Here is a 23,375-nt window from a genome sequence, read left to right as displayed (position 1 = left end):
ATGGAGCACCTACTGTATACCAGGTCTGTGCTAGGTATGGAGCACCTGCTGTATACCAGGTCTGTGCTAGGTATGGAGCACCTACTGTATACCAGGTCTGTGCTAGGCGCTCTTTATACGTTTGCTCTTTTTTTTTTTTTTTCTGAGATGGAGTTTCACTCTTGTTGCCCAGACCGGAGTGCAATGGTGTGATCTTGGCTCACCGCAACCTCCGATTCCCAGGTTCAAGCGATCCTCCTGCCTCAGGCTCCCGAGTAGCTGGGATTACAGGCATGCACCATGCCTGGCTAATATTATATTTTTAGTAGAGACGGGGTTTCTCCATGTTGGTCAGGTTGGTCTCCAACTCCTCACCTCAGGTGATCAGCCCGCCTCGCCTCAGCCTCCCAAAGTGCTGGGATTACAGGCATGAGCCACCACGCCCGGCTAATTGTTTCTTTTTGTAGAGACCAGGGTCCCACTCTGTTGTCTGGGCTGGTCTTGAACTCCTGTGCTCCTCAAGCAATCCTCCCACCTCTGCCTCTCAAAGTACTAGGATTACACACATGAGCCGTTGTGCTGTCTTCTCTTTTCTTTTTCTTTTTTTTTGAGATGAGGTCTCACTCTGTCGCCCAGTCTGGAGTGCAGTGGCATGATCTCAGCTCACTGCAACATTCGCCTCCCAGATTCAAGTGATTCTCCTGCCTCAGCCTCCTGAGTAGCTGGGAGTACAGGTTCACACCACCACACCTGGCTAATTTTTGTATTTTTAGCAGAGATGGGGTTTAACCATGCTGGTCAGGCTGGTCTTGAACTCCTGACCTTGTCATCTACCCGCCTTGACCTCCCAAAGTTCTGGGATTACAGGCGTGAGCCACTGTGCCTGGCCTTATCTTTTCTTTTATGGCTTCTGGATTTTGATCCAAAGCAAGAAAGGCTTTGTCCATCTGAGATTCTAAATAGGATTTCTCCTATTTCTCCTGGTACTTTTATGGTTTCATATCATACATTTGAATCTTTGGTTCTTTTGGAATTCATCCTTTTGTGTGTACAGTGTGAGAATGGGTCCAACTTTTTTTCTAGTTAGCTAATGCTATTTATTCTGTTTTTTAGACATGGGCTCTCACTATATTGCCCAGAGTGGTCTCAAACCCCTGGTCTCAAGCAGTCTTCACGCTTCAGTCTCCCTAGCTGGGATTACAGGCATGAGCCACTGTGCCCAGCTAACACTGTTTATTTTTGTTTTTGACTTGTAATTGCATTTAGAGTAAATGCTACATTTACTCTTGCTCCATAAGTTTTTGTTTCTTCCGTTTCTTCTGGGATATCTTTTTCTTCTGGGCCAACCTCCTCTTCTGGTTTAGGGACAGCCTGTTCCTTTTCAATAAGGATCATCTCGAAGGGGTAGGGAGAGCTCACGTATCAGCTCCGTAGGTCTGGCGGTGAGTTTTAGGTCCTTTGTTCACTTGGGTATTCTCAATGACCGGAGAATCTACCTCTAAACCTTTAAGTTCAGCAGAACTCTGCATTTTTAAGCATGTGCAGCTAAAATTCAGCACTCTTTTTGGGTCACTGACTTTGTGTCCAGCCCATTGTTGGCCTGGGCACACCTACCGACTTCACCACTGAAATGTCAGAATGGTACACACTGTTTCTGTAAAGTGACATCTTTCAGATACTTTGTGGCTTTTCATATATGCAAACCCTTGATGGCCTGGGCAGTTTCACGAGTGTTCTTAAAGTGAACATGACGATTTGAACCTTGATTTGCATGATTTTGTGGTGTTCTCCAGGTCAAATGAATAGTGAACCATTTTCACAGATTACCTCAGGCTGCTTAGGGGAAGAGCTGTTGTTGGTTTTTTCAGACAGAGTCTTGCTCTGTCGCCCAGGCTGGATAGAGTGCAGTGGCACAATCTCAGCTCACTGCAACTTCCTCTTCTAGGGTTCAAGTGATCCTCCCACCTCCGCCTCCTCCCAAGTAGCTAGGACGATAGGTACATGCCACCATGCCTGGCTAATTTTTTGTATTTCTTTGTAGAGATGAGGTTTCATACCACGTTGCCCAGGCTGGTCTCGAAATCCTGAGCTCAAGCCGTCCTCCCACCTTGGCTACCCGAAGTGCTGCAGTTACAAGCATGAGCCACTGTGCTCAGCTTGGTTTTATGTTTTGAGACAGGACCTCACTGTCGCCCAGGCTGGAGTGCAGCGGCATGAACATGGCTCACTGCAGCCTCAGCGTCCTGGACTCAAGGAGCCCTCCTGCCTCAGCATCCCAAGGAGCTGAGACTACAGGCATGTGCCACCATGCCAGACTAATTTTCAAAAAAAATTTTTTTTGAGGAGTGTCGCTCTGTTGCCAGGCTAGAGTGCAGTGGCATGATCTCGGCTCACTGCAACCTCCGCCTCCCGGGTTGAAGGGATTCTCCTGCCTCAGGCTCCCGAGTAGCTGGGATTACAGGCATGCACCACCATACTCAGCTAATTTTTTGTATTTTTAGTAGAGACAGGGTTTCATCATGTTGGCTAGGATGGTCTTGATCTCCTGACCTCGTGATCCACCTGCCCTCGGCCTCCTACAGCGGGATAACAGGTGTGAGCCGCCATGCCTGGCCATTTTCAAATTTTTGTAGAGACAAAGTCTTGCTATGTTGCCTAGGCTGGACTTGAATTCCTGGGCTCAAGCAATCCTCCTGCCTCGGACTCCTAGTGTTGGGATTACAGACAAGCCACTGTGCCCAGCCTAACACCATCTATTGTCCAGAACTTTATCATTTTCCTATTGCTTGAGATGCCACCTTTATTAGTTACTAAATCTTTAATATATTAATGTCTATTTCTGGACTTTCTATTATGTACCTTTAATCTGTCTGTGCCAGTACCATAGTTTTGGTTATTGAGCTTTTATATTTTAAAAAATGATAGGGCCATTCCTCCTTATTTATGTTTTTGTCTCCAGAGTTTGTTTGTTTGTTTGTTTCTGTTTCTTCCTTCCTTCCCTCTTTCTTTCTTTCTTTTTTGAGACAAAGTCTCACTCTGTCACCCAGGCTGGAGTGCAGTGGTGCGATCTTGGCTCACCACAACCTCTACCTCCCGGGTTCAAGCAGTTCTCCGCCTCAGCCTCCCGAGTAGCTGGGATTACAGGTGCGCACCACCACGCCTGGCTAATTTTTGTATTTTTAGTAGAGATGGAGTTTCACGATGTTGGCCAGGCTAGGCTCGAACTCCTGACCTCAGGTGATCTACCTGCCTTGGCCTCCCAAAGTGCTGGGATTACAGGCATGAGCTATGGTGCCAGGCTTTTATTTATTTATTTATTTTGTGTGAACTTTGGAATCATCTGGCATAGTTCCAAAGTCAAACGTTGGCATGTTTTTGGGTCTTGGTATTTTTTTATCCCTCCGAGTGCTGCTGGCTGTTTCTTAGCTTTTTTCTCTCCAAGCATGCCTCATTAGTTCTAAAGCCTTTTTCCCTTCTCTGTCCTTCACAACCCACCTATTTTACTCCAATCTCTTTCTCTAACAATTTATTCTGCACATACTTACAAATGTCCACTCTGGGGCAGGCGTGCCCCATGCCCTGAAGATACAGAGAGAAGCAAGACACAGTCCCTGGGCTCAGTCAGGGAGTCACACTGGAGCAGCTAACTTATGCTCCTCTTCCCAAGGTAGTGTCATGGGTGAGAGGGAGCGGCACCTGTGATCTAAGTGTCTGAGCATCTGTGCCTATCTTTCTGCCTCCCTCCCCCACCCCTAGCCTCTTTCTTCCTTAACTGGCCATGGTAGAGCAAATTGCCCTTAAAACTTTTGTATTTTTTTGATGGAGCCTTATGCTTTCTGTTCTTAAGTTTAAAGGTAGGGAACAGGAATATTTCATTTTGCCTCATTTTATAAACTCTAGATTATTTATGTGGACTGCATATTGTTTTTTTCGGTGGTCTAATACGAAGCACTACATCACGAAGCACTACAATCAGGTCCACCAGGAAAACCAGCTCAGCCACTCACTGCCAATCTAACTTCTAGCACATTCAGTGTTCTGAGCTGCATTTTCATAATCTGGAAATAGGAATGACACTAGACCATTCTAAGTAGAGTTCCACAAAGATTAGTGGTTATGACATTTCCAGGACCCCAAAGTAACCTTGATAGTAGCAAAGTGGCTGGGGACAGGCTGTGTATCACTCCACAGGGAGGTTTGTCTGCCTACCGGCCCCCAAGGCAGACTATTCAGTGGCAAACTGTGCTGGGCTCAGGTGAGAGCTTCTTTGCTAAGAATACGTTTCATTGGAGAAAATGTTTAAGTCGTTATTGCTCAACTACATACTGAATGGCAAAGGGATTTAGATGTTGGGTTTCATTACATTTCATTCTATCAATGAATTCATCACTTTGTCATTTACGCCAGTTTGCCGTTAAAGTGTTGCTGGTATCCATCGACCACAGTGTTAGCTAAAGCCGAGAGTAGGATGGGCTGTGATGGGAGCCCGGGGCTCAGAATCTGACGCTGTCCAGGCCTAGAGCGTCTCTGGCTGAACAGGGTCCCCCAGCACAGGGGTTAGGGTTATGTCTCCAGGGACCCGGCTTGCCCGCGGTTTACAGCGCCTTCTTTCCGCAGCACGACTTCAGCCTGGAGAGGAGGGCACTCTTCTGGGTGGAGGCCGCCGGCCGGGGACCCAGCCCGTACCAGTGCGGTGACCCGGGGACAGCGTCAGCCCCTCCAGCCTGGCTCTTGCTGGTCAGCCCCGAACACGTGCTGGCGCCTGTGCCTGCAGCCGTCAGACACCCGGAGGCCGGACCCCAGGAGGGGCCGAAGGAGGAGGGCGAGGAGGAGGAAGCAGCCCCCTCCAGCAGCGAGGAAGACCCGGGCCCCCGCAGCCTCCCGGCAAGCCCCGTCCCGGGTCGTCGCCTGTGCTCGCTGGACCTGCTGCGCGGCGTGCGGTCGGAGCTGGCGGGGGCGCGGCGACGGCTCTCGGAGGGGAGGCTGGCCGCCCGGCCCCGCGCCCTCCTGCACGGCCTCCGCGGCCACCGCGCTCCGAGCCCGTCTTCCGGACCCGCGTCGCCACCCCCGCGGCCCTCCACGGCCGGCGCCATCCCCCCGCTGCGGAGCCACAAGCCCACGGTCGCGGTAAGAGCCCCGCCGGTCCCTCCAAGGCCGCCGCCCAGCAGCCCGGTCCCCTGATCTGGGTGTCCAGCCCGGCCCGCAGCCGCGATCCCCTCCTCCGCGTGCTTCCGCGTCCTCCCTCGCCCCGCTCCCCCGGGGCCTGTACGTGGTGTCCTCCTGCGGCCCTGGAGTGGAGCCGTCCCTGCCATTCCCCCGGTTCCCACTGCGCCTGCCTTGCCTTTCGTTAGGGCGCAGGTCGCAGTGGTTTTAACCCTCCCGCACCCGTCCCTTCCAACCGGATGAGCTCTTTAGGGCGGCCGCACTGATGTTTGTTTCCAGGGCACCCAGCGGCCGACTGGGCCGCAGAGGGCGCTCGGTGGATGTCTGCTGAATTAATGAAGCAGCGCAAATCTAGGGCTCCCCACTGCGCGGTGTTCGCTGTAGGCTGGGGAGCTGGAAGCGTCCATGGATACTTACTTCCTGCCAGACACTGGGCTGGGAGTGTCAAAACCACAGGACACGGACGGTTAGCCAAGAGGGTGCGGGGCCAGGCGCTGCACTGCACCGCGGGATGAGGCGTTGGAGAGTCAGGGCTGCTGCGGCCGGAAAGGCTGAGGATGGAGGAAGCGAACCCTGAGGAGCAGACACAAGTGACCCTACAGTGGAACCACAGAAGCTTAAAGGTCCCTTCCAAATTGTCTAAGTGTCAGACTCCACAAAACATGGGTCAGGATTGGCAGCAGAAGGTGGTAGTGGGGCACAGCTCTCTGCCCCCAAGCAGCCCCACACTCAGCCCAGGAGATGCTGCAGAATAAGGCCAAGGTAGAATTCAATCCGAAAGACAGAGACCTGATGTCTCTTTTCTTTTTTTTTTCTTTCCTCTTTTTGAGACGGAGTGTCGCTCTGTCGCCCAGGCTGGAGTGCAGTGGTACAATCTTAGCTCACCACAACCTCCCCCTCCTGGCTCAAGTGATTTTCCTGCCTCAGCCTCCTGCCTAGCAGAGATTACAGGTGTGTACCACCACGCCTGGCTAATTTTTGTATTTTTAGCAGAGATGGGGTTTCATCATGTTGGTCACACTGATCTCAAACTCCTGACCTCATGATCCCGCCCACCTCGGCCTCCCAAAGTGCTGGAATTACAGGCGTGAACCACCACACTGGCCCTGAGGTCTGGCCTCTTACATGCACCAGTGTGTGACCTTAGGCAAGTCATGGAACGACCACTTCTCTACCTGCACAGTGAGCCAGCAACACTTCACATGGTTGTTTAGAGCGTACGTAGCAGAGAAGAGGCTCTGTAAGTGGGATTAGCCATGCCCACATCCAAGACCAGATGTTGGTGCCAGGATGGCTCTTCCCTGGTCAAGATTAATTGAACCCTCCCAACAACCCTGTGGGGATGGGACAGTATCCTGCAGATGATGGAAATGAAGCAGAGAGTGGTGAAAAATCTTTTTCAAGGACGTAAGAGTAGACTCAGCTCCTAAACTTTGAAGTTCTCCACCCTGGAGGTAATAAAGGGCAGACCCTAGGGTGAGGTCGTGCCGGGGAGAACACTGACAAGATGCAGATGGGTGGGGAATTTGTGTGCGTGACATATACACTTCATCCCAGGAGCCAGGCGGCGGCTGGGTTTTCCCTAGGAGAAGAGGACAGGATGAAACATTCAGGGCTGGCAGAGAGGTGCTTCCTCATGGGAGAAGGGTTGGGGTGACGACAGCCAAACCAATTGGAATGCCTTCAAGTCACCCTCCTTAATCCAGGGTCTGTTTGGTTTCTCCCTTTCATAACTGAAGGGCTGGTGTCCCCAGTTCCTACCCTGCTCCATGCCCTGCCAAACCCCAGCCCAGCCAAACAAGGAGGGCCTGGCTGGGAAGACCTACCCCTTCTCCTCCCGCGCCAAAGTATGGGGCAGAAAACCTGAGTAGGGTTGAGGTACCAAGCGTGTGTTGCTCAGTCCGGTCATTAACATCTCTGAACCTTGATTTCAGTGTCTGCAAAATAAGACAATAGAATGGATGTCATATTTCTTTTACTAGCCACTTTCCTCACATTATCTTTTTTTTTTTTTTTTTTTGAGACAGTTTCACTGGTTGCCCAGGCTGGAGTGCAATGGTGTGATCTCGGCTCACTGCAACCTCTGCCTCCTGGCTTCAAGTGATTCTCCTGCCTCAGCCTCCCAAGTAGCTGGGCTTATAAGCATGCACCACCACACCTGGCTAATTTTGTATTTTTTAGTAGAGGCAGGGTTTCACCATGTTCATTGGGCTGGTCTCGAACCCCTGACCTCAGGTGATCCACCTGCCTCGGCCTCCCAAAGTGTTGGGATTACAGGTGTGAGCCACTGTGCCCAGCCCCTCATATTGTCTTATTTAAGCCTCATAACAGTCCTGTGAAGTAGCTTAGGGATTACCCTTATTTTTCACATGAGTAAACTGAGTAAGCATTAGAGAGCTATGGTCTGCAGGACTCTATGCTCTCCATAACATTAGCCCCTACAAAGAAGGTGGTACAAAAAATAATTTTTAAAAATGTCCAGCCCAACTGGGTGTCACTTCCTGTGGTAACTGACATGTCCAGCCTGTCTGTATTTCAGTCCCTCAGCCCGTACACCTGTCTGCCACCTCTTGGGGGGGCACCCCAGCCTCTCAATCCCCACAAATCACACCCTGATACTGCTGCTGACCTGCTGTCCGCCCTGAGCCAGGAGGAGCAAGACCTCATCGGGCCAGTGGTTGCCCTGGGATATCCCCTGCAAAGGGCCATCATTGCTCTGCAGAAGACAGGGAGGCAGAGCCTGAGCCAGGTGAGTCGGGAGGAGGGGCAGAGCTGATGGGTCGTGATGCTGGAGCCAGGTGACTGGACACATGGTTTTCACCTTTGGAGCAGTGACATAGGCCCAACAATAGCATCAGCCAACCCCACAGCTCTGGAGCATCTATGGCCCCTCAGGGTTGTCCTGAGTGGGGCTGAGAGGGTTAGGCCTTTATACCCCCTGCCTCAATCAGTCATTGCATGTGGGAAGGGGGTGACTTGAGGTAAGTGGATCTCTGTAGTTAAGGTAATCCCTGAAGGGCCAGACAACTGAAGAGTGTCTCTGGCTCTCCCAGCCTCTGGGACAAGTCGTCCTTCAGTGAAAGGGTCTGTGGCTGGAACATCACAGTAGTCTGCTACACCGGGATCTACTCACTCACATTCTATTCTTCTAATAGACTTGACTCTATTGTTAGAATGGTGGACACTCATGATGTTACTCCAATCTGAGCCACTCTAATATTCAGAAGCAGGTCTTGACCCCTAATACAAGCCAAGAATGTAAGAGCACCTGCAGAGGAGTGAGGGCCCCCAAAGTGCCTCAAAAGAGGTGCTAGTGACAAGATGCCTGTGATGTGAGTGTGATGGGGTGTTTCTGCCATCTGTTGCTGTGTAACAAACCACCCCAAAACTTGGTGGCTTGAGACAGCCATTTATTTGCTCATGATTGTCTGGCTTGGCAGTTTTAAGGTGGACTCCTCTAGGGGTGCTTCTGCTCATCTCCCTGGAATCTCATGTGGCTACAGTTTGGTGACTCACTTGGGGCTGAATGATCTCAGATGGCCTCATTCACTGTCCAGTGGGTGGTGATACTTGTCAGCTGGGCCGCATATCTCCAGCAAGCCACCCTGCTTGGTCCCAGGAGTAAAAGCTGTAAGGCCTCCTGAGGCCCAGGCTGAAATTGTACCTAGTCACTTCCGCCTCATTCTATTGATCAAAGCATGTCATTGACCATTTTAGATTTAAACGGGGGAAAAATAGACTCCATCTCTTGGTGGGAGAGGCTGCAAACAAATTTGTGATCATTCTCAATCTACCACAAGGAGGTTCCAGCTTCATGGAGATACCAACATTGAGCTGGACCTCCAGGATAGATAAACTCTGACTCTGAAGGAAGGAGAAGGGGATATTCCAGGAGGGAAGGACAGTGTGAATAAAGGAGTGGAGGTGGGAAGGAAGTGTTTGGGAGCCCTGATCTGACCAGTCTTGTTGGAGGAGAGGGTGCATGGGGCAGGCTGGTGGGAGATAAGACAAAGAGAATTGGGGGTAGATTTAGGGGTCTTGAAGGCTGGCCCGAGAATTGGATAAATGACCCAATAGGCAAGAGGAGGCATGGAAGGATTGTGAGGTCAGGAGGTGACACTGAACGCCATTGTCTACACCCCCATGTCCCCACCTGAAAGTAACATCCCTGGTTATGTTGTTTTCTAAACATCAGGACTCTTCATGGTGGGATAGCTGGTCCCAGGGGAGGTGGCACTTTTCATTTTTCTCCCCCGTCACTATCAGAAGGTTTGGACACCTCTGTAATCACTGGTGACTACTGAATGTTGGGTCCCTGAGGTCCAGGGCTGCCTGCTCCTGTGAGAGGGAGTGGCAGACGGAAAGTGACTTTCAAACAGGAGCCAGGGTGGGGCTGGGGAGACACACCTGGTCCCCTTGCCTACCCACTCCTGCTTCTACTCTACTCTGGGTTCATCAGTTCATCCCTATCCTGGAGGAGAATTGCCAACATAGTGACCCCTATGTGGCTAAAATGGCAGGGAGGGGTGCTAACATTTATTGAACATTTCCCTTGCATGGATCTCTCTGTCTGAGGGTATTCCATTAGGCGCATCACTCCTTTCAGTTCTGCAAGGTTGCTATTACATTATGACCTCTTTGCAGATGAGGAAACTGAGGCCAGGGAAGTTCCTACAGCCAGTCAGTGGCAGCACTGGAGTGCAGGCCGGCTGGTCTGGTTCTGCATCTTGGTTGTACAGTGCCTTTTATCTCATTTTCTGCGTGAGGACCTACTAGGACAGCACCACCGGCTGATCTGAGGTCTAAGAGCAGATCTAAAGTCACCCCTACCTTCGGCTCATACTGAAAAGCCAGGGTCTTGGCCAAAAAGCTGGCCAGGAGGGCTGTGAGGGGCCAGGTGCACAATGGGGCTCTGACACGCCTCCACAGTCTACCTCCAGGCTCTGGGACAAGGCTGAGGTCTCAGGCCATCACTCTGGGGGTCTGAAGATGAGTCAGAGCCAGGCTGGGGCCCTGGTCTCCCAGTGAGTGGGCTGGATCTCACTGCATCGGGAACATTGTGATTCCAGATACAGACTGACTACCTGCCTGGCACCCTGGATCTCTGGGTGGCCTTCCCCAGTGGACAGTCAGGAGCCAGGCCCCAAGGGGGTAGGCCTGAGGGGCCTTTGGATGACTTCATCTATCCTCCCCTACCAAGTTAGTATTTCTGTCTGTTCTGTGAAGTCCTGGTAACTGAACAAGCCCTTTGGGTTCAGATTCCTTCTCCCATTGAAAGCCACGTACTGAAGTACATCCTTTTTGGCCAAGATAAATGACAGATGGCCCAGGAGGAAGGGCTTCAGGTGATGGAGACAGAGCAGCTAGAACAAACAGCCAGGGAGAGAAGAAGAGATACAAAAGAAATTGTGCTTCACTCCTTTCCTTCCAAAAGGCTTCATGTGCCTATTCCCTGCCTGCAGGACAGGCCTGGGCACCATGTGTGAGGGTCCACAGGCCAGGCTCCCTCTTTAAATGCCTCAGTTTCCCAGTTCACAGGGTGGAAGAGGAATACATGTTTGGAACCAGTGACTTCTGGGGGCCCCCTCCCGTGGCCTGAAGTTGACATCCTCACCCACCTGGGGCCTGAGGCAAGCCTGGTAGCTTCTATAGTCCCCCAGGCCGAAAAGGTGACCAAACAGCAGAACCTTTGCAAAGGCAGACTCTCAGGGCTTATCCTGAAGGGTCACAGTCAGTGGATCTGGGGTGGACCCAGGGGCCTTTAATTTTAAAAAATTTGGTGATACTCACTGTGGCATGGTATGGATCAAGGTCAGCTGTCCCCATTCAGTGATTCTTAGTCTTGGGTGCACATTAGAATCACCTGGAGAGGCTGGGCACGGTGGCTCACACCTGTAATCCCAGCACTTTGGGAGGCTGAGGTGGGTGGATTACGAGGTCAAGAGATCGAGACCATCCTGGCCACCACGGTGAAACCTCGTCTCTACTAAAAAATACAAAAATCAGCTGGGTGTGGTGGCATGCGTCTGTAGTCCCAGCTACTCGGGAGGCTGAGGCAGGAGAATTGCTTGAACCCGGGAGGCAGAGGTTGCAGTGAGCCAAGATTGCACCACTGCACTCCACCTGGCACCTGGAAACAGAGTGAGACTCTGTCTCAAAAAAAAAAAAAAAATCACCTGGAGAGCCACAGCAAAAACAACCCAATGCTCAGGCTACACCCCAGACCAATTATACGGAGCCTCTGAAGGTGAGGCCCAGACATCAGTCATTTTTCGGGTTCCCAAGGTGTTTGCAGTAAGCACAGAGACTAACCATTGCTGTGGATGCATCAGAAGGTGGAGGCAGCATCCACCCTTTGTCCTTGCCCGCCCTTTTTCTGAAGGTGAAGATTTCACCTTTAGAAACCCTGTCCCCCCCCAAGACAGCTCAAAGCCCCTCCTCTAGCAGCTGATCCCTCTGAAGGACAACGCGTTAAGTGAGAGGTGTAATTGGGGCCCCGGTCCTGGGATCCTGGGCAGGGCACCCGCCTTGCCTGAACCTCAGTTTCTTCAACTGTGAAAGGAGGGCATGGGTGCGTGGGTTTCAAAATGTGCTCAGAGCAGGTCTGGCTGTACTGGGCAGTACCTTGTGCAGGAGCACTTACTCTGGGCCTCCATCCCCCGGCCCTGGTTCTCCTAGAGCAGCTCTGATACCCTGGGCCTCCACCCCCCGGCCCTGGCTCTCCCAGAGCAGCTCCGATACCCTGGGCCTCCACCCCCCGGCCCTGGCTCTCCCAGAGCAGCTCCGATACTCTGGGCCTCCACCCCCCGGCCCTGGCTCTCCCAGAGCAGCTCCGATACTCTGGGCCTCCACCCCCGGCCCTGGCTCTCCCAGAGCAGCTCTGATACTCTGGGCCTCCACCCCCGGCCCTGGCTCTCCCAGAGCAGCTCTGATCTTAGCCTGCTATTGCTGAAGCCTCCTTGTGCTAAGACGAACACTTCAGGAGCTAAAAACAATTTGAAAACTGTTAGTCTAGATGATCGGTACTTCCATCCCAGCTCTGAAGGTCTGCAGAAACCCCACGCGTCCCTTCACTCGTAATTCCTGTGCTCTGGAACCTGCATTTGGCACCTACGCCCTATAAATCCTGCTTTGATCTGCCTGGCACTCATGTGGTCTTGTGTCTGGTTTATCTCCCCCACTAAGCCATGAGTTCCTTGAAGGCAGGTCTTCATTCATTTTATAAACACAGCACACATGATTGAGCTCCTTCTGCCACCGTGCTGGGTGCTGGGGACACATGTGAACGAGCCTCTCCATCATGGAGCAAAAAGTTAGCAGATGAGAAAGATGTAGTGAAGCAATTACAAACTTGTATGTGCTGTAACAGGGAAGCACAGGGTGCTGGGGGGCAAGAAGGATGACACCCAGGAGGATGGAGGGGGCAGGAGGCTTCCCAGGGACAGGGAAGGAGGCTGGCCTTGGCTGAGGGAGCTGCATATGCAGAGGCCTAGGGGGTGACGGAGGAGCCGAGGCCACAGACAGGGAGGCCTTTGAGCCCTGCCCGGTAAGGAGGCAGCATTTTATCCTGGGCCCCTGATGACTCAAGTGTGGAGTGACGAACAGTTCTTCCGACCTGTGGGATCCTCCTCTGCACCTCTCCCACACCCCTTCTCCAGCACTGGCGCAGGAGTTGAACAGTAGTGCTCAGGTGCCCTGGATGAGAGAGATGCCGCTGGGGGTAGATTAGGATGCACAGGTGTGGACGGATGAGCATCTTCATGTGAGTGGGTGCTCCAGGGAGGGGGGTGGTGCTTGAATTTAACGAATGCTGAATTGCGTTGGTGGTAGGTGGATGCCTGTGTGTGAAGCCTGTCTTGCTCCCCATCTAGGTTCTATGAACACCTAGGTTCTAGCCCACCCTGACATTCCTTTTCCTGGAGTCCTGCCCCCAGCTTGGGACAGTTGGTGAAGACCCACTGTCTGTCTGGCCCCAGGTCCTCAGAGGAAGCCTCTATCCCCCTTCTGTGGGCTCACGGGATCTGGGGCCACACTGCATGTGGTGGCTTGCCCAGTCTCCCGGCACTCAGCTCAGGCCGTTGGCGTGCCTCCCTGCCCCGTCTGCTGCCCCTGCCCCTCTGCTTACCCTCCCTCCCTCTCTGCCCACTTGCGGCCCAGTTTCTCAGCTACCTCAGCGCCTGTGACCGCCTGCTACGCCAGGGCTATGAGGAAGGCCTGGTGGACGAGGCCATGGAGATGTTCCAGTTCTCCGAGAGCCAGGTCAGCAGGGCTTCCTGCCAGGGCCCCGGGGGATGGAAGGAGTGTGGGGGGGACCCAGGAATCCAGTGTGCAGGGGCACGTGAGTCCTCAGAGCCAGTCTGTGGGTCCGTCAGGAAGACTGCCTGCCTCCTCAGCCCTGGGAGGAGCCGGCCCAGGGCACTGCAGCAGGGGCAAAGGCGAGAGGCACAGAGGGAGGTCAGGAAGAGGTGGGAGGGAGGCAGGAGGCAAAGAGCAGCGGGGGCTTTGCCTTATTAGGCTGAATGAGTGCAGCCACTGTGACTGAGTGCTCACTTTTTGTCACACACCAAGATCGAAGCCATGGGCCGCACAGATGCGTGACCTCCTGCTTGGGGAGTGTGCTGCCTACCCGGAGTGCATGCAGCTGTGGGCCCAATAGTCACTTCTTGTTTTTTGAGACTGAGTCTTGCTCTGTCTCCCAGGCTGGAGTGCAGGGGTGCGATCTTGGCTCACTGCAGCCTCCGCCTCCCGGGTTCAAATGATTCTCCCGCGTTGGCCTCCCAAGGAGCTGGGATTACAGGTGCCTGCCACCATGCTCGGCTAATTTTTTTTAAAATTTACTAGAGATGGGGTTTCACTGTGCTGGCTGGGCTCATCTCAAACTCCTGATCTCAAGCGATCCACCCGCCTCAGCCTTCCAAAGTGTTGGGATTACAGGCGTGAGCCACCACACCCGCCCCAAGAGTCACTTCTGAGTGCCCCATGGCAGAGCAGCCGTTCACAGAGGCTGAAGGGGACAGAGGGTTGGGTGAGACCCCAAGAAGGAGACAGGGAGGAGAAATGGGGAAGTTTCAAGCCCCCGGGTCGGGGTGGGGAGGGAAGGAAGGTGCAGGCTATGCTGTGAGACCTCTGCAGTGTTCAAGGCATGGGCAGGGACCTTGGGCTGTTTGTGCTCCCGGTGCCAGTGTGCTGTCTTCCTCCTCCTGCCCCAGCAGAAAGTTGAGACTGAGTGGGAGGAATGGGAGGGGAGTCAGGGCAGAGCCCTGGGCCAGGCTGGAGCCTTCTTTGCTTGGCAGAGGGAGAGGAAGGGAGGTTGCAGCCTACCTCCCCCAGTGGTACAGGAAAGTGGCAGGTGTGGCCCAGGATCAGGCTTACGTGGCCCGGGAGGAGCCACAGCTTTTTGGGACTAGGTGCAGCAGGCACTGGAGCTGGGGCTCCCCAGGGCTGAGGCCAGGCCCAGCAGAGCCCCCGGCACCTCCCTGTCTCCTCTTCCTCAGGCAGGGGAATTCCTGCGCCTCTGGGAGCAGTTCAGCGACATGGGCTTCCAGCAGGACCGGATCAAGGAAGTGCTGCTGGTCCATGGCAACCACCGAGAGCAAGCCCTGGAGGAACTGGTGGCCTGTGCCCAGTGACTACGGGGGCACTCCATGATGCCTGGGCATCCAGGCCCGGGGCTCGGGCTGGCGACCCATCCTGACTGTGTTATTAAAACCAAAATAAGAGTAACAAAGTGATGCGTGCTTATTGTGAAAACACAAATGATGACAAGGGTGACAGTGAACAGCAAAAGAATCTGCTGAAAGGGTTGAAGTGGTTGTCTCTGCGGAGGGGCAGATGGGAGACCCTGACGGGGAGTGGTGTTCTTCATGCACGCCTGTAAAACCACCTGATTTGACTCTTTACACTGCATGCATGAGTAACCTTGATTTTGAGGAAATTAAAACAAATAAATAATGGGCAGTTCTTTTGAGTCCTGTAGGCGTCGGATCTTGGTGTGGAAAGAGCATCAAACTGTAGGTCAGAAGACCTAATTTCTGATTTTAGGGCTGTTGATGTCTGGGTCAAGGCCTTGTTGGGCCTCAGTTTCCCTAGGAAAAGTAGAGAGATTTGTCCAGGTCAAAAGCTTCCAGACCTGGCTGCTATCCATAAGAATCTTTGGGGTGTTTCTTTAGGAGTCCCAGGCCCCACCCCTGAAGCCCAGCTTGGCAGCCCCAGGAATCTGTTTTGTTTATGTAAGAAGATCTCTGGCCGGGTGCAATGGCTCACGTCTGTAATCCCAGCACTTTGGGAGGCCAAGGTTGGGGGGAACACCTGAGGTCAGGAGTTCAAAACCAGCCTGACCAACATGGAGAAACCCCATCTCTACCAAAAATACAAAATTAGGCGAGCATGGTGGTGCATGTCTGTAATCCCAGCTACTTGGGAGGCTGAGGCAGGAGAATCATTTGACCCCAGGGAGGTGGAGGTTGCAGTGAGCCAAAAGCATGCCACTGCACTTCAGCCTGGGCAACAAAAGCAAAACTCTGCCTCAAAAATATATATATATATATCTGAGTATTATTTATTATATAACAGGCCTATGGCCAGTGTGTGTGACTTCCAGCCACTCTGAGTCCCCTTCTGCTCTGACAATCTGTGATCCTGTGCCAGTCTTCCCTCATTTGTGGGGTGCGGAGGTTGCCACAGAGTTGCTTCCAGTCACCCAAGGCCTATCCTTTAGAAGCCCCCAAGCAGCAAGGGGACCAACTGCTGGAGCAGCCCATAACTCGGGCAAGCAGAGGCCAGAGGCCGAGACTCTGGTGCCTCTGCCCTTCCCAGCCGGGCCTGCACAAAGACTTGCAACAATTACCGCAGAATCAAAACATCTCACCCTCTTCTACCCTGAAAATAGGCTGGACCTGGGACAGAAGCCCGTAAAAAAATGAACAACTTCCACGTTTCTCAGGGCTTCAACCCCAGATACCTCATCTGAACAGGTAATGAGGACGTCTGCAGGCCCGCACGCAACACGTTTGGAACTAGAACCAGGTCTCCTGAGGCCCAATGGCCCCTCGGTGTTTTCCACTAAGTCTCAATCCCTGCCAACTTGAAATCACAATAAAAACATTCTTTGCACTGTCTTGAATAACTTGCAGGCAGTGCAAAACTATTTGAGAAAATGGGCAAGATGTTGTAAAGTTAGACATATGTCTTGCCAAAAATAAAACTATACTGGAAAGAGACGGTAAAATTAAAGTTCAATTTCTAAGAAGCAATGTTAGGTCCAAAGCTATTTATGTTCTGATTAAGGGAACCTGGCCTTGGTCCACCACTTTCCTAAGTCCCCTAGATTAGTCCCCTGCACCTCTGGGAGCAGGTCAGACCACCAGTTGGCAGGCCCATTATTCCTTTCTTCTCCCACATGCCCAGAACCTGTCCATCCCTAGCAAACCATTGCTTGATTTAAAATGTGACATCTGGCCAGGTGCAGTGGCTCACACCTGTAATCCCAGAACTTTGGGAGGCCGAGACAGGCAGATCACTTGAGACCAGGAGCTTAAGACCAGCCTGGCCAACATGGCAAAACCCCATCTCTACCAAAAATAGAAAAATTGACCAGGTGTGGTGGTGGACGCCTGTAATCCCAGCTACCTGGGAGGCTGAGATGGGAGGATCACTTGAATCCAGGAGGCAAAGGTTGCAGTGAGCTAAAATTGTTTCACTGCATTCCAGCCTAGGCAACAGAGCAAGACCCTATCTATCTAAAAAAAAAATTGGGGAGGCCAAGGCAAGTGGGTCACCTGAGGTCAGGAATTTGAGACCAGTCTGGCCAACATGGTGAAACCCCTTCTCTACTAAAAATACAAAAAATAAAAAATAAAAAATAACTGGGTGAGGTGGTGGGGGCCTCTTATCCCAGCTACTTGGAAGGCTGAGGCAGGAGAATTGCTTGAACCCGGGAGGCAGAGGTTCCAGTGAGCTGAGATCGCACCATTGCACTCCATCCTGGGTGGCGGAGTGAGACCCTGTCTCAAAAAAAAAAACGAAAACAAAAAAGCCAGGTGTGGTGGTGTGTGCTTGTAGTCCCAGCTACTCGGAAGACGGAAGTGGGAGGATCACCCGAGCCTGGAAGGTTACGGCTGCAGTGAGTGGAGATCATGTCACCACACACTCCAGCCTGGGCTGTAACAGCGTGGGACCCAAAAAAAAAAAAAATTTAGACAGAGGTAGGAAGATTGCTTGAGCCCATGAGTTTGAGGTTACAGCAAGCCACAATGGTGCCACAGCACTCCATAGTGGGATCCTGTCTCCAAACAAAAAGACTTCAGTGGGCAAACCGTTTATTTAAAATATTTTTTAGGAGGTACAGTAGTGTGGTAGTTAGGGGCATGGACTCTAAAGTCAGATGTGGACTGAAACTGCAGCCTTAGCACTAACCAGCTGTGTGACCTTTTGAACATCACATAGCCTCTCTGTGCCTCAGTGTCTTATCCATAAAATACAGATACCGAAACTTTCCAACTGTGACGACTGAGCAGGACAGTGTGCAGGAAGATTGTGCCACAGTATCTAGCAGCTACTTATTTATACTTTTTTTTTTTAGTCGGAGTCTTGCTCTGTCGCCCAGGCTGGAGTGCAGTGGCACGATCTTGACTCACTGCAACCTCCGCCTCCCAGGTGCAAGTGATTCTCCTGCCTCAGCCTCCTGAGTAGCTGGGAGTACAGCGCGCCACCACATCTGGCTAACTTTTTTTGTATGTTTAGTAGAGATGGGTTTTCACCAAGTTGGCCAGGCTAGTCTCGAACTCCTGACCTCATGATCTGCCCACCTCGGCCTCCCAAAGTGCTGGGATTACAGGCGTGAGCCACCGCGCCCGGCCTTTATGTATACACGTTTATACTCTGCCTCGTTTCCATCATCGTTACTTTTGCTGTGATCATCCTCCTCATCACTGTGACAAGGAGCAAATCCCCAGCATCTATCAGCAAACCCAGAAGCCCTGGGAGAACCACTCTCTGCTTCTCAGGTCAGCAGGGTTAAAGAAGGTGGCTGGCGCAGAGGATTCTGGGAGTGCCACCTGGGAGGACAATCCTTACAGTTAATACTAAGGATCAGGTGGCTGCCTTGGTGGCTCCTTGAAACAGCAGCAGCTGACACACTCAAGCATGGCCTGGATAAGAGGACCCAAGAGAGGAGACCAGGAGGATGGCAGGGTCCTGGTTCCCGGAGCGAACCAAGACCTGGCCCATGTAAGCAGAGTGAAGCGAGTCCTGCCCTGGCTCTTGTCTCCCTCCTGTCCCCTTAGGCTTTGTCTCCCCTTCTGGGTTCCCACCATGTTCCAGAGGCCCAGTGGAGCAGGCTGAAGGCAGCCTTTCAACTCCGACAGGAGCGATGTCTCCTAGCCCATCGGGCTGAGCGCTCAAGGCCTTTACACGTTCCCTTCCTGGGGAAATGTGCACAGGGACCTCTGTCTGGTTGACTTTCTGCCTTCTTCTTAGAAGAACCCTCATGATTCCATTGGGCCCACCCAGATAATCCAGGATAATCTCCCACCTCAAGATCCTTAATCACGGCTGGGCATGGTGGCTCATGCCTGTAATCCCAACACTTTGGGAGGCTGAAGAGAGTGATCATTTGTGGTCAGGTGCTCAAGACCAGCCTGGCCAACAGGGTGAAACCCTGTCTCTACTAAAGATTAGCCGGGCATTGTGGCATGTGCCTGTAATCCCAGCTACTTGTGAGGCTGAGGCAGGAGAATTGCAGAGGTTACAGTGAGCTGAGATCATACCACTGCACTCTAGCCTGGGTGACAGAGTGAGACTCTGCCAAAAAAAAAAAAGAAAAGAAAACCCTTAATCATACCTGTAAAGCCCCGGTAACAGGTTCACAGGTTCTAGGAATTAAGATGTGGATGTCTTTGGGGGGCCATTATTCGGCCTCCCACAGAGAGGCACTGCCTAACCCGGAATGCATGTCTCATGGTGGCATTTCAGGCAGTTGTGTGAGGGAGTTTCGCTGTGTCTTGTGTTTGTATCAGACAAGCCTGGGCCCAGGCAGGCTCCAGCACACACAGCTGCCACTGCTCCTCTCTCACCTCTGCTCTCTTGCTTCATCCCAAGTCAACCTTCCGCAGCTGAGGACATTCTCCTAGCATGGGAGCAGCGCCAGCTGAGGAGCTGCCAACGCCTCCTCTCCGCCCTGACCCTTCCACTGTGGGGGAAGGGAACACACTCTCAGGTCACCGTTGGCCTCCAAGGATCAACTGCGGTAAGGAGCCCCTTCCCTCTTCTGGGACCCTCCTGCCCTCTCAGCCCCGCTTTCCACACTCCGTCCCCCACGCGGCCCAGGCTGCCTCTAGCTGCCCTGGCCGCCTGTCTTATCTGGAGATTAAACAATTCCTTTGTTGACCTCTGCAGGGAACCCTCTTTGCCTTTTAAGAGAGGACTCAGGAGACAAGGGAGCTTATTTCAGGGTAATGGCTCACAAATGACGGGGTTTTAGGTTCAGTGCAAGGTGTCCAAGGGAAGATGTGACCGCTCAGCTCTCCTCAAATGACCATCCGTTCTGTCTCCATGCAACACTCATCCCGAGAGGAACGTGGGGCTTTAGGAAGCTCAGGGAAGGATCTTTCCTAATGAGGGCTTGGGGAGGCTTCCAGAGCCCTTCCCTCAGTACAGCACCTCCTGGGGCACCCCTCTGCTCACCCTCAGGTCCCAAGGGCCACATCTTTAATCCTAGTAATGCTGGAGTCAGAAAAAATGCAGAGACAACCAGGACTCTCCCAGGAACACACACTGTCACACACACACACACACACGTTGACATCGGGGGAGTGAAACCCTTCCACCCTATCAGGAGGAAGTTTACGGTATGGGTGTCTTCACACTGGGGACAAAGGTGATCCTGGGCAGGGAAAAAACTGACCACCTAGCCCTACCCACCTCCTCAGCCCCACGTTGGGCCCTCTGAGGAGAGAAGACGCTACCCTGAGTTCCAGGTGCTGCAGCCCAGGTGATGAGCCAAAACCCCACCAGAGAGCCCTTCATCCCTAATTTCTGTCACCCCACAAACCTTACCGCACACCAGGCCAGCTGCGCCCGGGAGTTGGGGAAGGTGGGGTGAAGGATGGGAAACGGCCCCTTCCCTGGAGGGAGGGGTTCCCAGGCTGAGGCTGGCAGGTGGGTTTTCGTGGCAGCTGGCTGAGAGCAGGTGAGTGCCTGCGCTGGTGGTGACAGGGACGGCAGAGGGACAGGCAGGCTTTGGCCCCCCAAGGGCCTCTACAGCTTGTGCACAGCCAAGGCCCTCTGTGGAGTCAGGTCCTGGCCAGGCACCCTGCTGGCTCCACACTCAGCCCAGCAGGGGGGCACCCACCCCTACCCCAGCCTCCTACTCTCCTGGTGGGTGGCCCTCCCTCCTGCCCGTTCTCCTCCTGAACCTGTCCTTATAAGGCCACCCGCTCAGGAGACGTGCATTCTGTGCCCTCTGGGCAGCTGCCCACGCAACGTCATCTGCTGTTTTACTGCTCGAGATTTTTAACCTATGATTTTATTTTTTTTGTCGTTAAGAAAATGTTTCCAGGTTGAGCAGAGACATTAACTGGGTGCCAGATGAAGGCAGAAGGATGAATGCCAGGGTACTTGGGAGCCAGGGAGCCAGGGAGCCAGGACAGACAGCCCCAGGACGTGACTTAGCCACATATCCCAAATACCCCAGCAGCTGAACGATTCCAAGAACTCCAGCAGGCCCTGTGTGGGCCACTTCCCCTTATTATTGTTATTTTTTTGAGACGGAGTTTCACTCTGTCGCCAGGCTGGAGTGCAGGGGTGCAATCTTGATTCACTGCAACCTCCGCCTGCCGGGTTCAAGCGATTCCGCTGCCTCAGCCTCCCGAGCAGCCGGGACTGCAGGTGCGCACCACCACGCCTATTGTTTCACCATGTTGGCCAGGATGGTCTCATCTCCTGACTTCTTGATCTGCCCACCTCGGCCTCCCAAACTGCTGTGATTACAGGCGTGAGCGCTGCGCCTGGCCTCATTTCCCCTTATTCTTAAGTGACACCCAGTGTAGTTGGCAGACTTGACCCTCCCCCGGTTGTAGACCATCTTCTTGTGTGGTTAGTCAGAGCGCCCTGTGGTCCTCTGTCCAGGGACCGGGCACATGGTGCCCACACAGGGCCAGTCCGATGCCAGGCTGGAGCGCTGGAATCTTGAGTACACATGTTCTGAGGCGGCCTCAGAGGGACGGTGAGCAGCTCCTGATGCTGTGGACTGTCCATTTCCGGCCAGGTGCTCTGGCCTTCTCAGGGAGCGCTGAGCTCCCCAAAGTCCTTCCAGTAAGGTCCTGTTCTCCTGACCTTAGCCAAAGGTTTCCCTTGCTGACAACCCAAGCACCCTACTGGGTGCAAGAGAACATGAGTAAAGGCGGCGGGTGGGGTGGAGAGTGTGTCCTGTCTCCCTGCGAACCCGGAGGAAGGTCTCTTAAGCTGGATGAGGGAAGCTTGGGCTGAGGCTGCCACCAGGAGGGATGCTGACTCCATCAGGGAACTCGCCTTGTGGTCCTAACTGCTGCAGGGGCTGGCTGCCTCCTTCCTGCTACTGTGAGGCCCTGGGGACAGGGCTGAGCCTGGCTTGTCTCCCTGCCCCTGTGCCTGGCACAGCTCTCTGTTAGCGGAGATGCACGGAGTGCTTGCTGAAGGAAAGGGCAGCGAGGAAGGGCAGCCCAGGGGTCACCGAGGAGTGGCCCATGCTGAAAGGGAGCTGCCTTCCAAGGGGTTGTCCCTGATCTGGGTCAAAAGACCCACCAGAACAGATTCAAGGAAGCTCTAGTGCTTGGGATGACCACTAGTGAGGTGATTTCCGGGAAATCACGTTGCTGTCCCATCCCAGGAACAGCAGCAAATTAACTGTGCTGGTGGGAGACACAGCTGTCAGAAGACAGGCTGCCCCCAGCATGCCGGTAATGGGCATGGGATACGGGACCCCCAGGAGGAGGCCTTGTCCCAGCAGTGCCCTCTGCAGCCCCCATGATTCTGCCCCAGCTGGACTGGGGAAGCACAAAAAGAGGGAGCCCTTCTCTCTGGCATCCGAGTAACTAACAAAGGGAAAATGGGCCTTTTGTTGGGCTTCAGGGTCTTGGAGCAGGGTAGAAGCCTCTAGTTCCACCCCTCTCTTCACAGGGAAGGAAAGTGAGGTTGCCACCCCCGTTCTTCAGAACCCAGCCCTCAGAGCCTGGAAGGACAACCGGAGGGTCCTGGCGTTGATCTGCACAGGTCCCCTGGTGCCCATGGAAGCGAGCGAGGTTCCAGCTGGTTCACGTCCCCTGTGCTGTGCCCCTCTGGGGACCACACAGCACCTTTTGTATGGCAACAAGGCAAGCAGAGGCAAGTACGGCTGCCGCCCTGCAGCAGGCCAAGCAGCATGGCCACCCTTGGTGGTGGAGTAGGCTGAGCTCTGAGGAGAGCGGTGGGTGCTACTGGGCAAGGAAGCCACCTCCTTGTCCCTGTGATGAGGAGCTTTGCTTTGTCACACCAACCCCAGAATTGGTGGGGGCAGGTGGCCCATGAGACCACCTAGAGGCGATCCAGGGCTGTTTTGGGGTTTCAAGGTAGGAGACTAACCCTAAGAGAAGTGTATTTAGCTCCCCATCACTGCAGGGACCTCAGTTACAGGGCTGGGGCCCGTGGGTCACAGGGACGCCACCTTCTCAGCATCTGGATCTTCAGTCAGACCCTGCACTAGGGAGGCCGCCTGCACAGGCCAGGTGAGAAGACTCACTTGCCTGCCCCTCCACCCAGCACCCTGCTCCCTCCACCAGAGGGTGCAACAGCCATGGTCCCTAGGATTATATTCTGCAGACAATGCCCTAATCAGGAGGAATGATGGCAGATGCTTTCAAGGCCAAAACTCCTCTCTGGGGCTCCCAGCTACACCAAACAGTCATTAATTGCCTTCTCCATCTGAAGTCAGACTGACTGCTATTGCCAAGACACGCCACTGCCCATGCCTGAGGGCAGGGAGGTTTCTGGTTCTCGGACACTTCCTGAGGGCCAGGCCCTGCTCCACGCCCTGTCTGTGCTCTCTCATCTGCTCTCACAACAGCCCTTTCAGTATAGGTTCTGCTGTCCTCACTGACAGATGCCCACCTGAGGCTCAGAGAGGTTAAGCAACTGCTCAAGATCACACAGGCAGAAAGTATTAGAATTGGACTGGAATCCAGAAAGTCTGCGCTGCAGCTGGGGCCTCTGTGCCACTACAC

The 23,375-nt window shown here is 53.4% G+C and overlaps 2 protein-coding genes across 2 annotated transcripts in view; both read left to right on the top strand.

Moving 5' to 3' along the window:
- Positions 1-6,227, top strand: part of PDCD7 (programmed cell death 7) — a 35,989-nt gene extending 29,762 nt beyond the window's left edge. The window contains exon 7 of the transcript XR_004260664.1: positions 6,214-6,227. The gene's annotated coding sequence lies outside the window, so the exon portion shown is untranslated. The remainder of the gene's footprint in view (positions 1-6,213) is intronic.
- UBAP1L (ubiquitin associated protein 1 like) overlaps positions 1-15,110 on the top strand; it is a 26,802-nt gene extending 11,692 nt beyond the window's left edge. The window contains exons 3-6 of the mRNA XM_032250977.1: positions 4,597-5,106; positions 7,682-7,891; positions 13,300-13,401; positions 14,637-15,110. Coding sequence (XP_032106868.1) covers positions 4,597-5,106; positions 7,682-7,891; positions 13,300-13,401; positions 14,637-14,771 — 957 coding nt within the window. The 3' untranslated portion in view covers positions 14,772-15,110. The remainder of the gene's footprint in view (positions 1-4,596; positions 5,107-7,681; positions 7,892-13,299; positions 13,402-14,636) is intronic.
- Positions 15,111-23,375: the final 8,265 nt, after the last annotated feature.

The sequence above is a fragment of the Sapajus apella genome, unplaced genomic scaffold (assembly GCF_009761245.1).
Source record: "Sapajus apella isolate SASKATOON/1434 unplaced genomic scaffold, GSC_monkey_1.0 scaffold74, whole genome shotgun sequence".
NCBI classification, from domain to species: Eukaryota; Metazoa; Chordata; class Mammalia; order Primates; family Cebidae; genus Sapajus; species Sapajus apella.
This window is presented reverse-complemented; position numbering and strand designations above follow the sequence as displayed.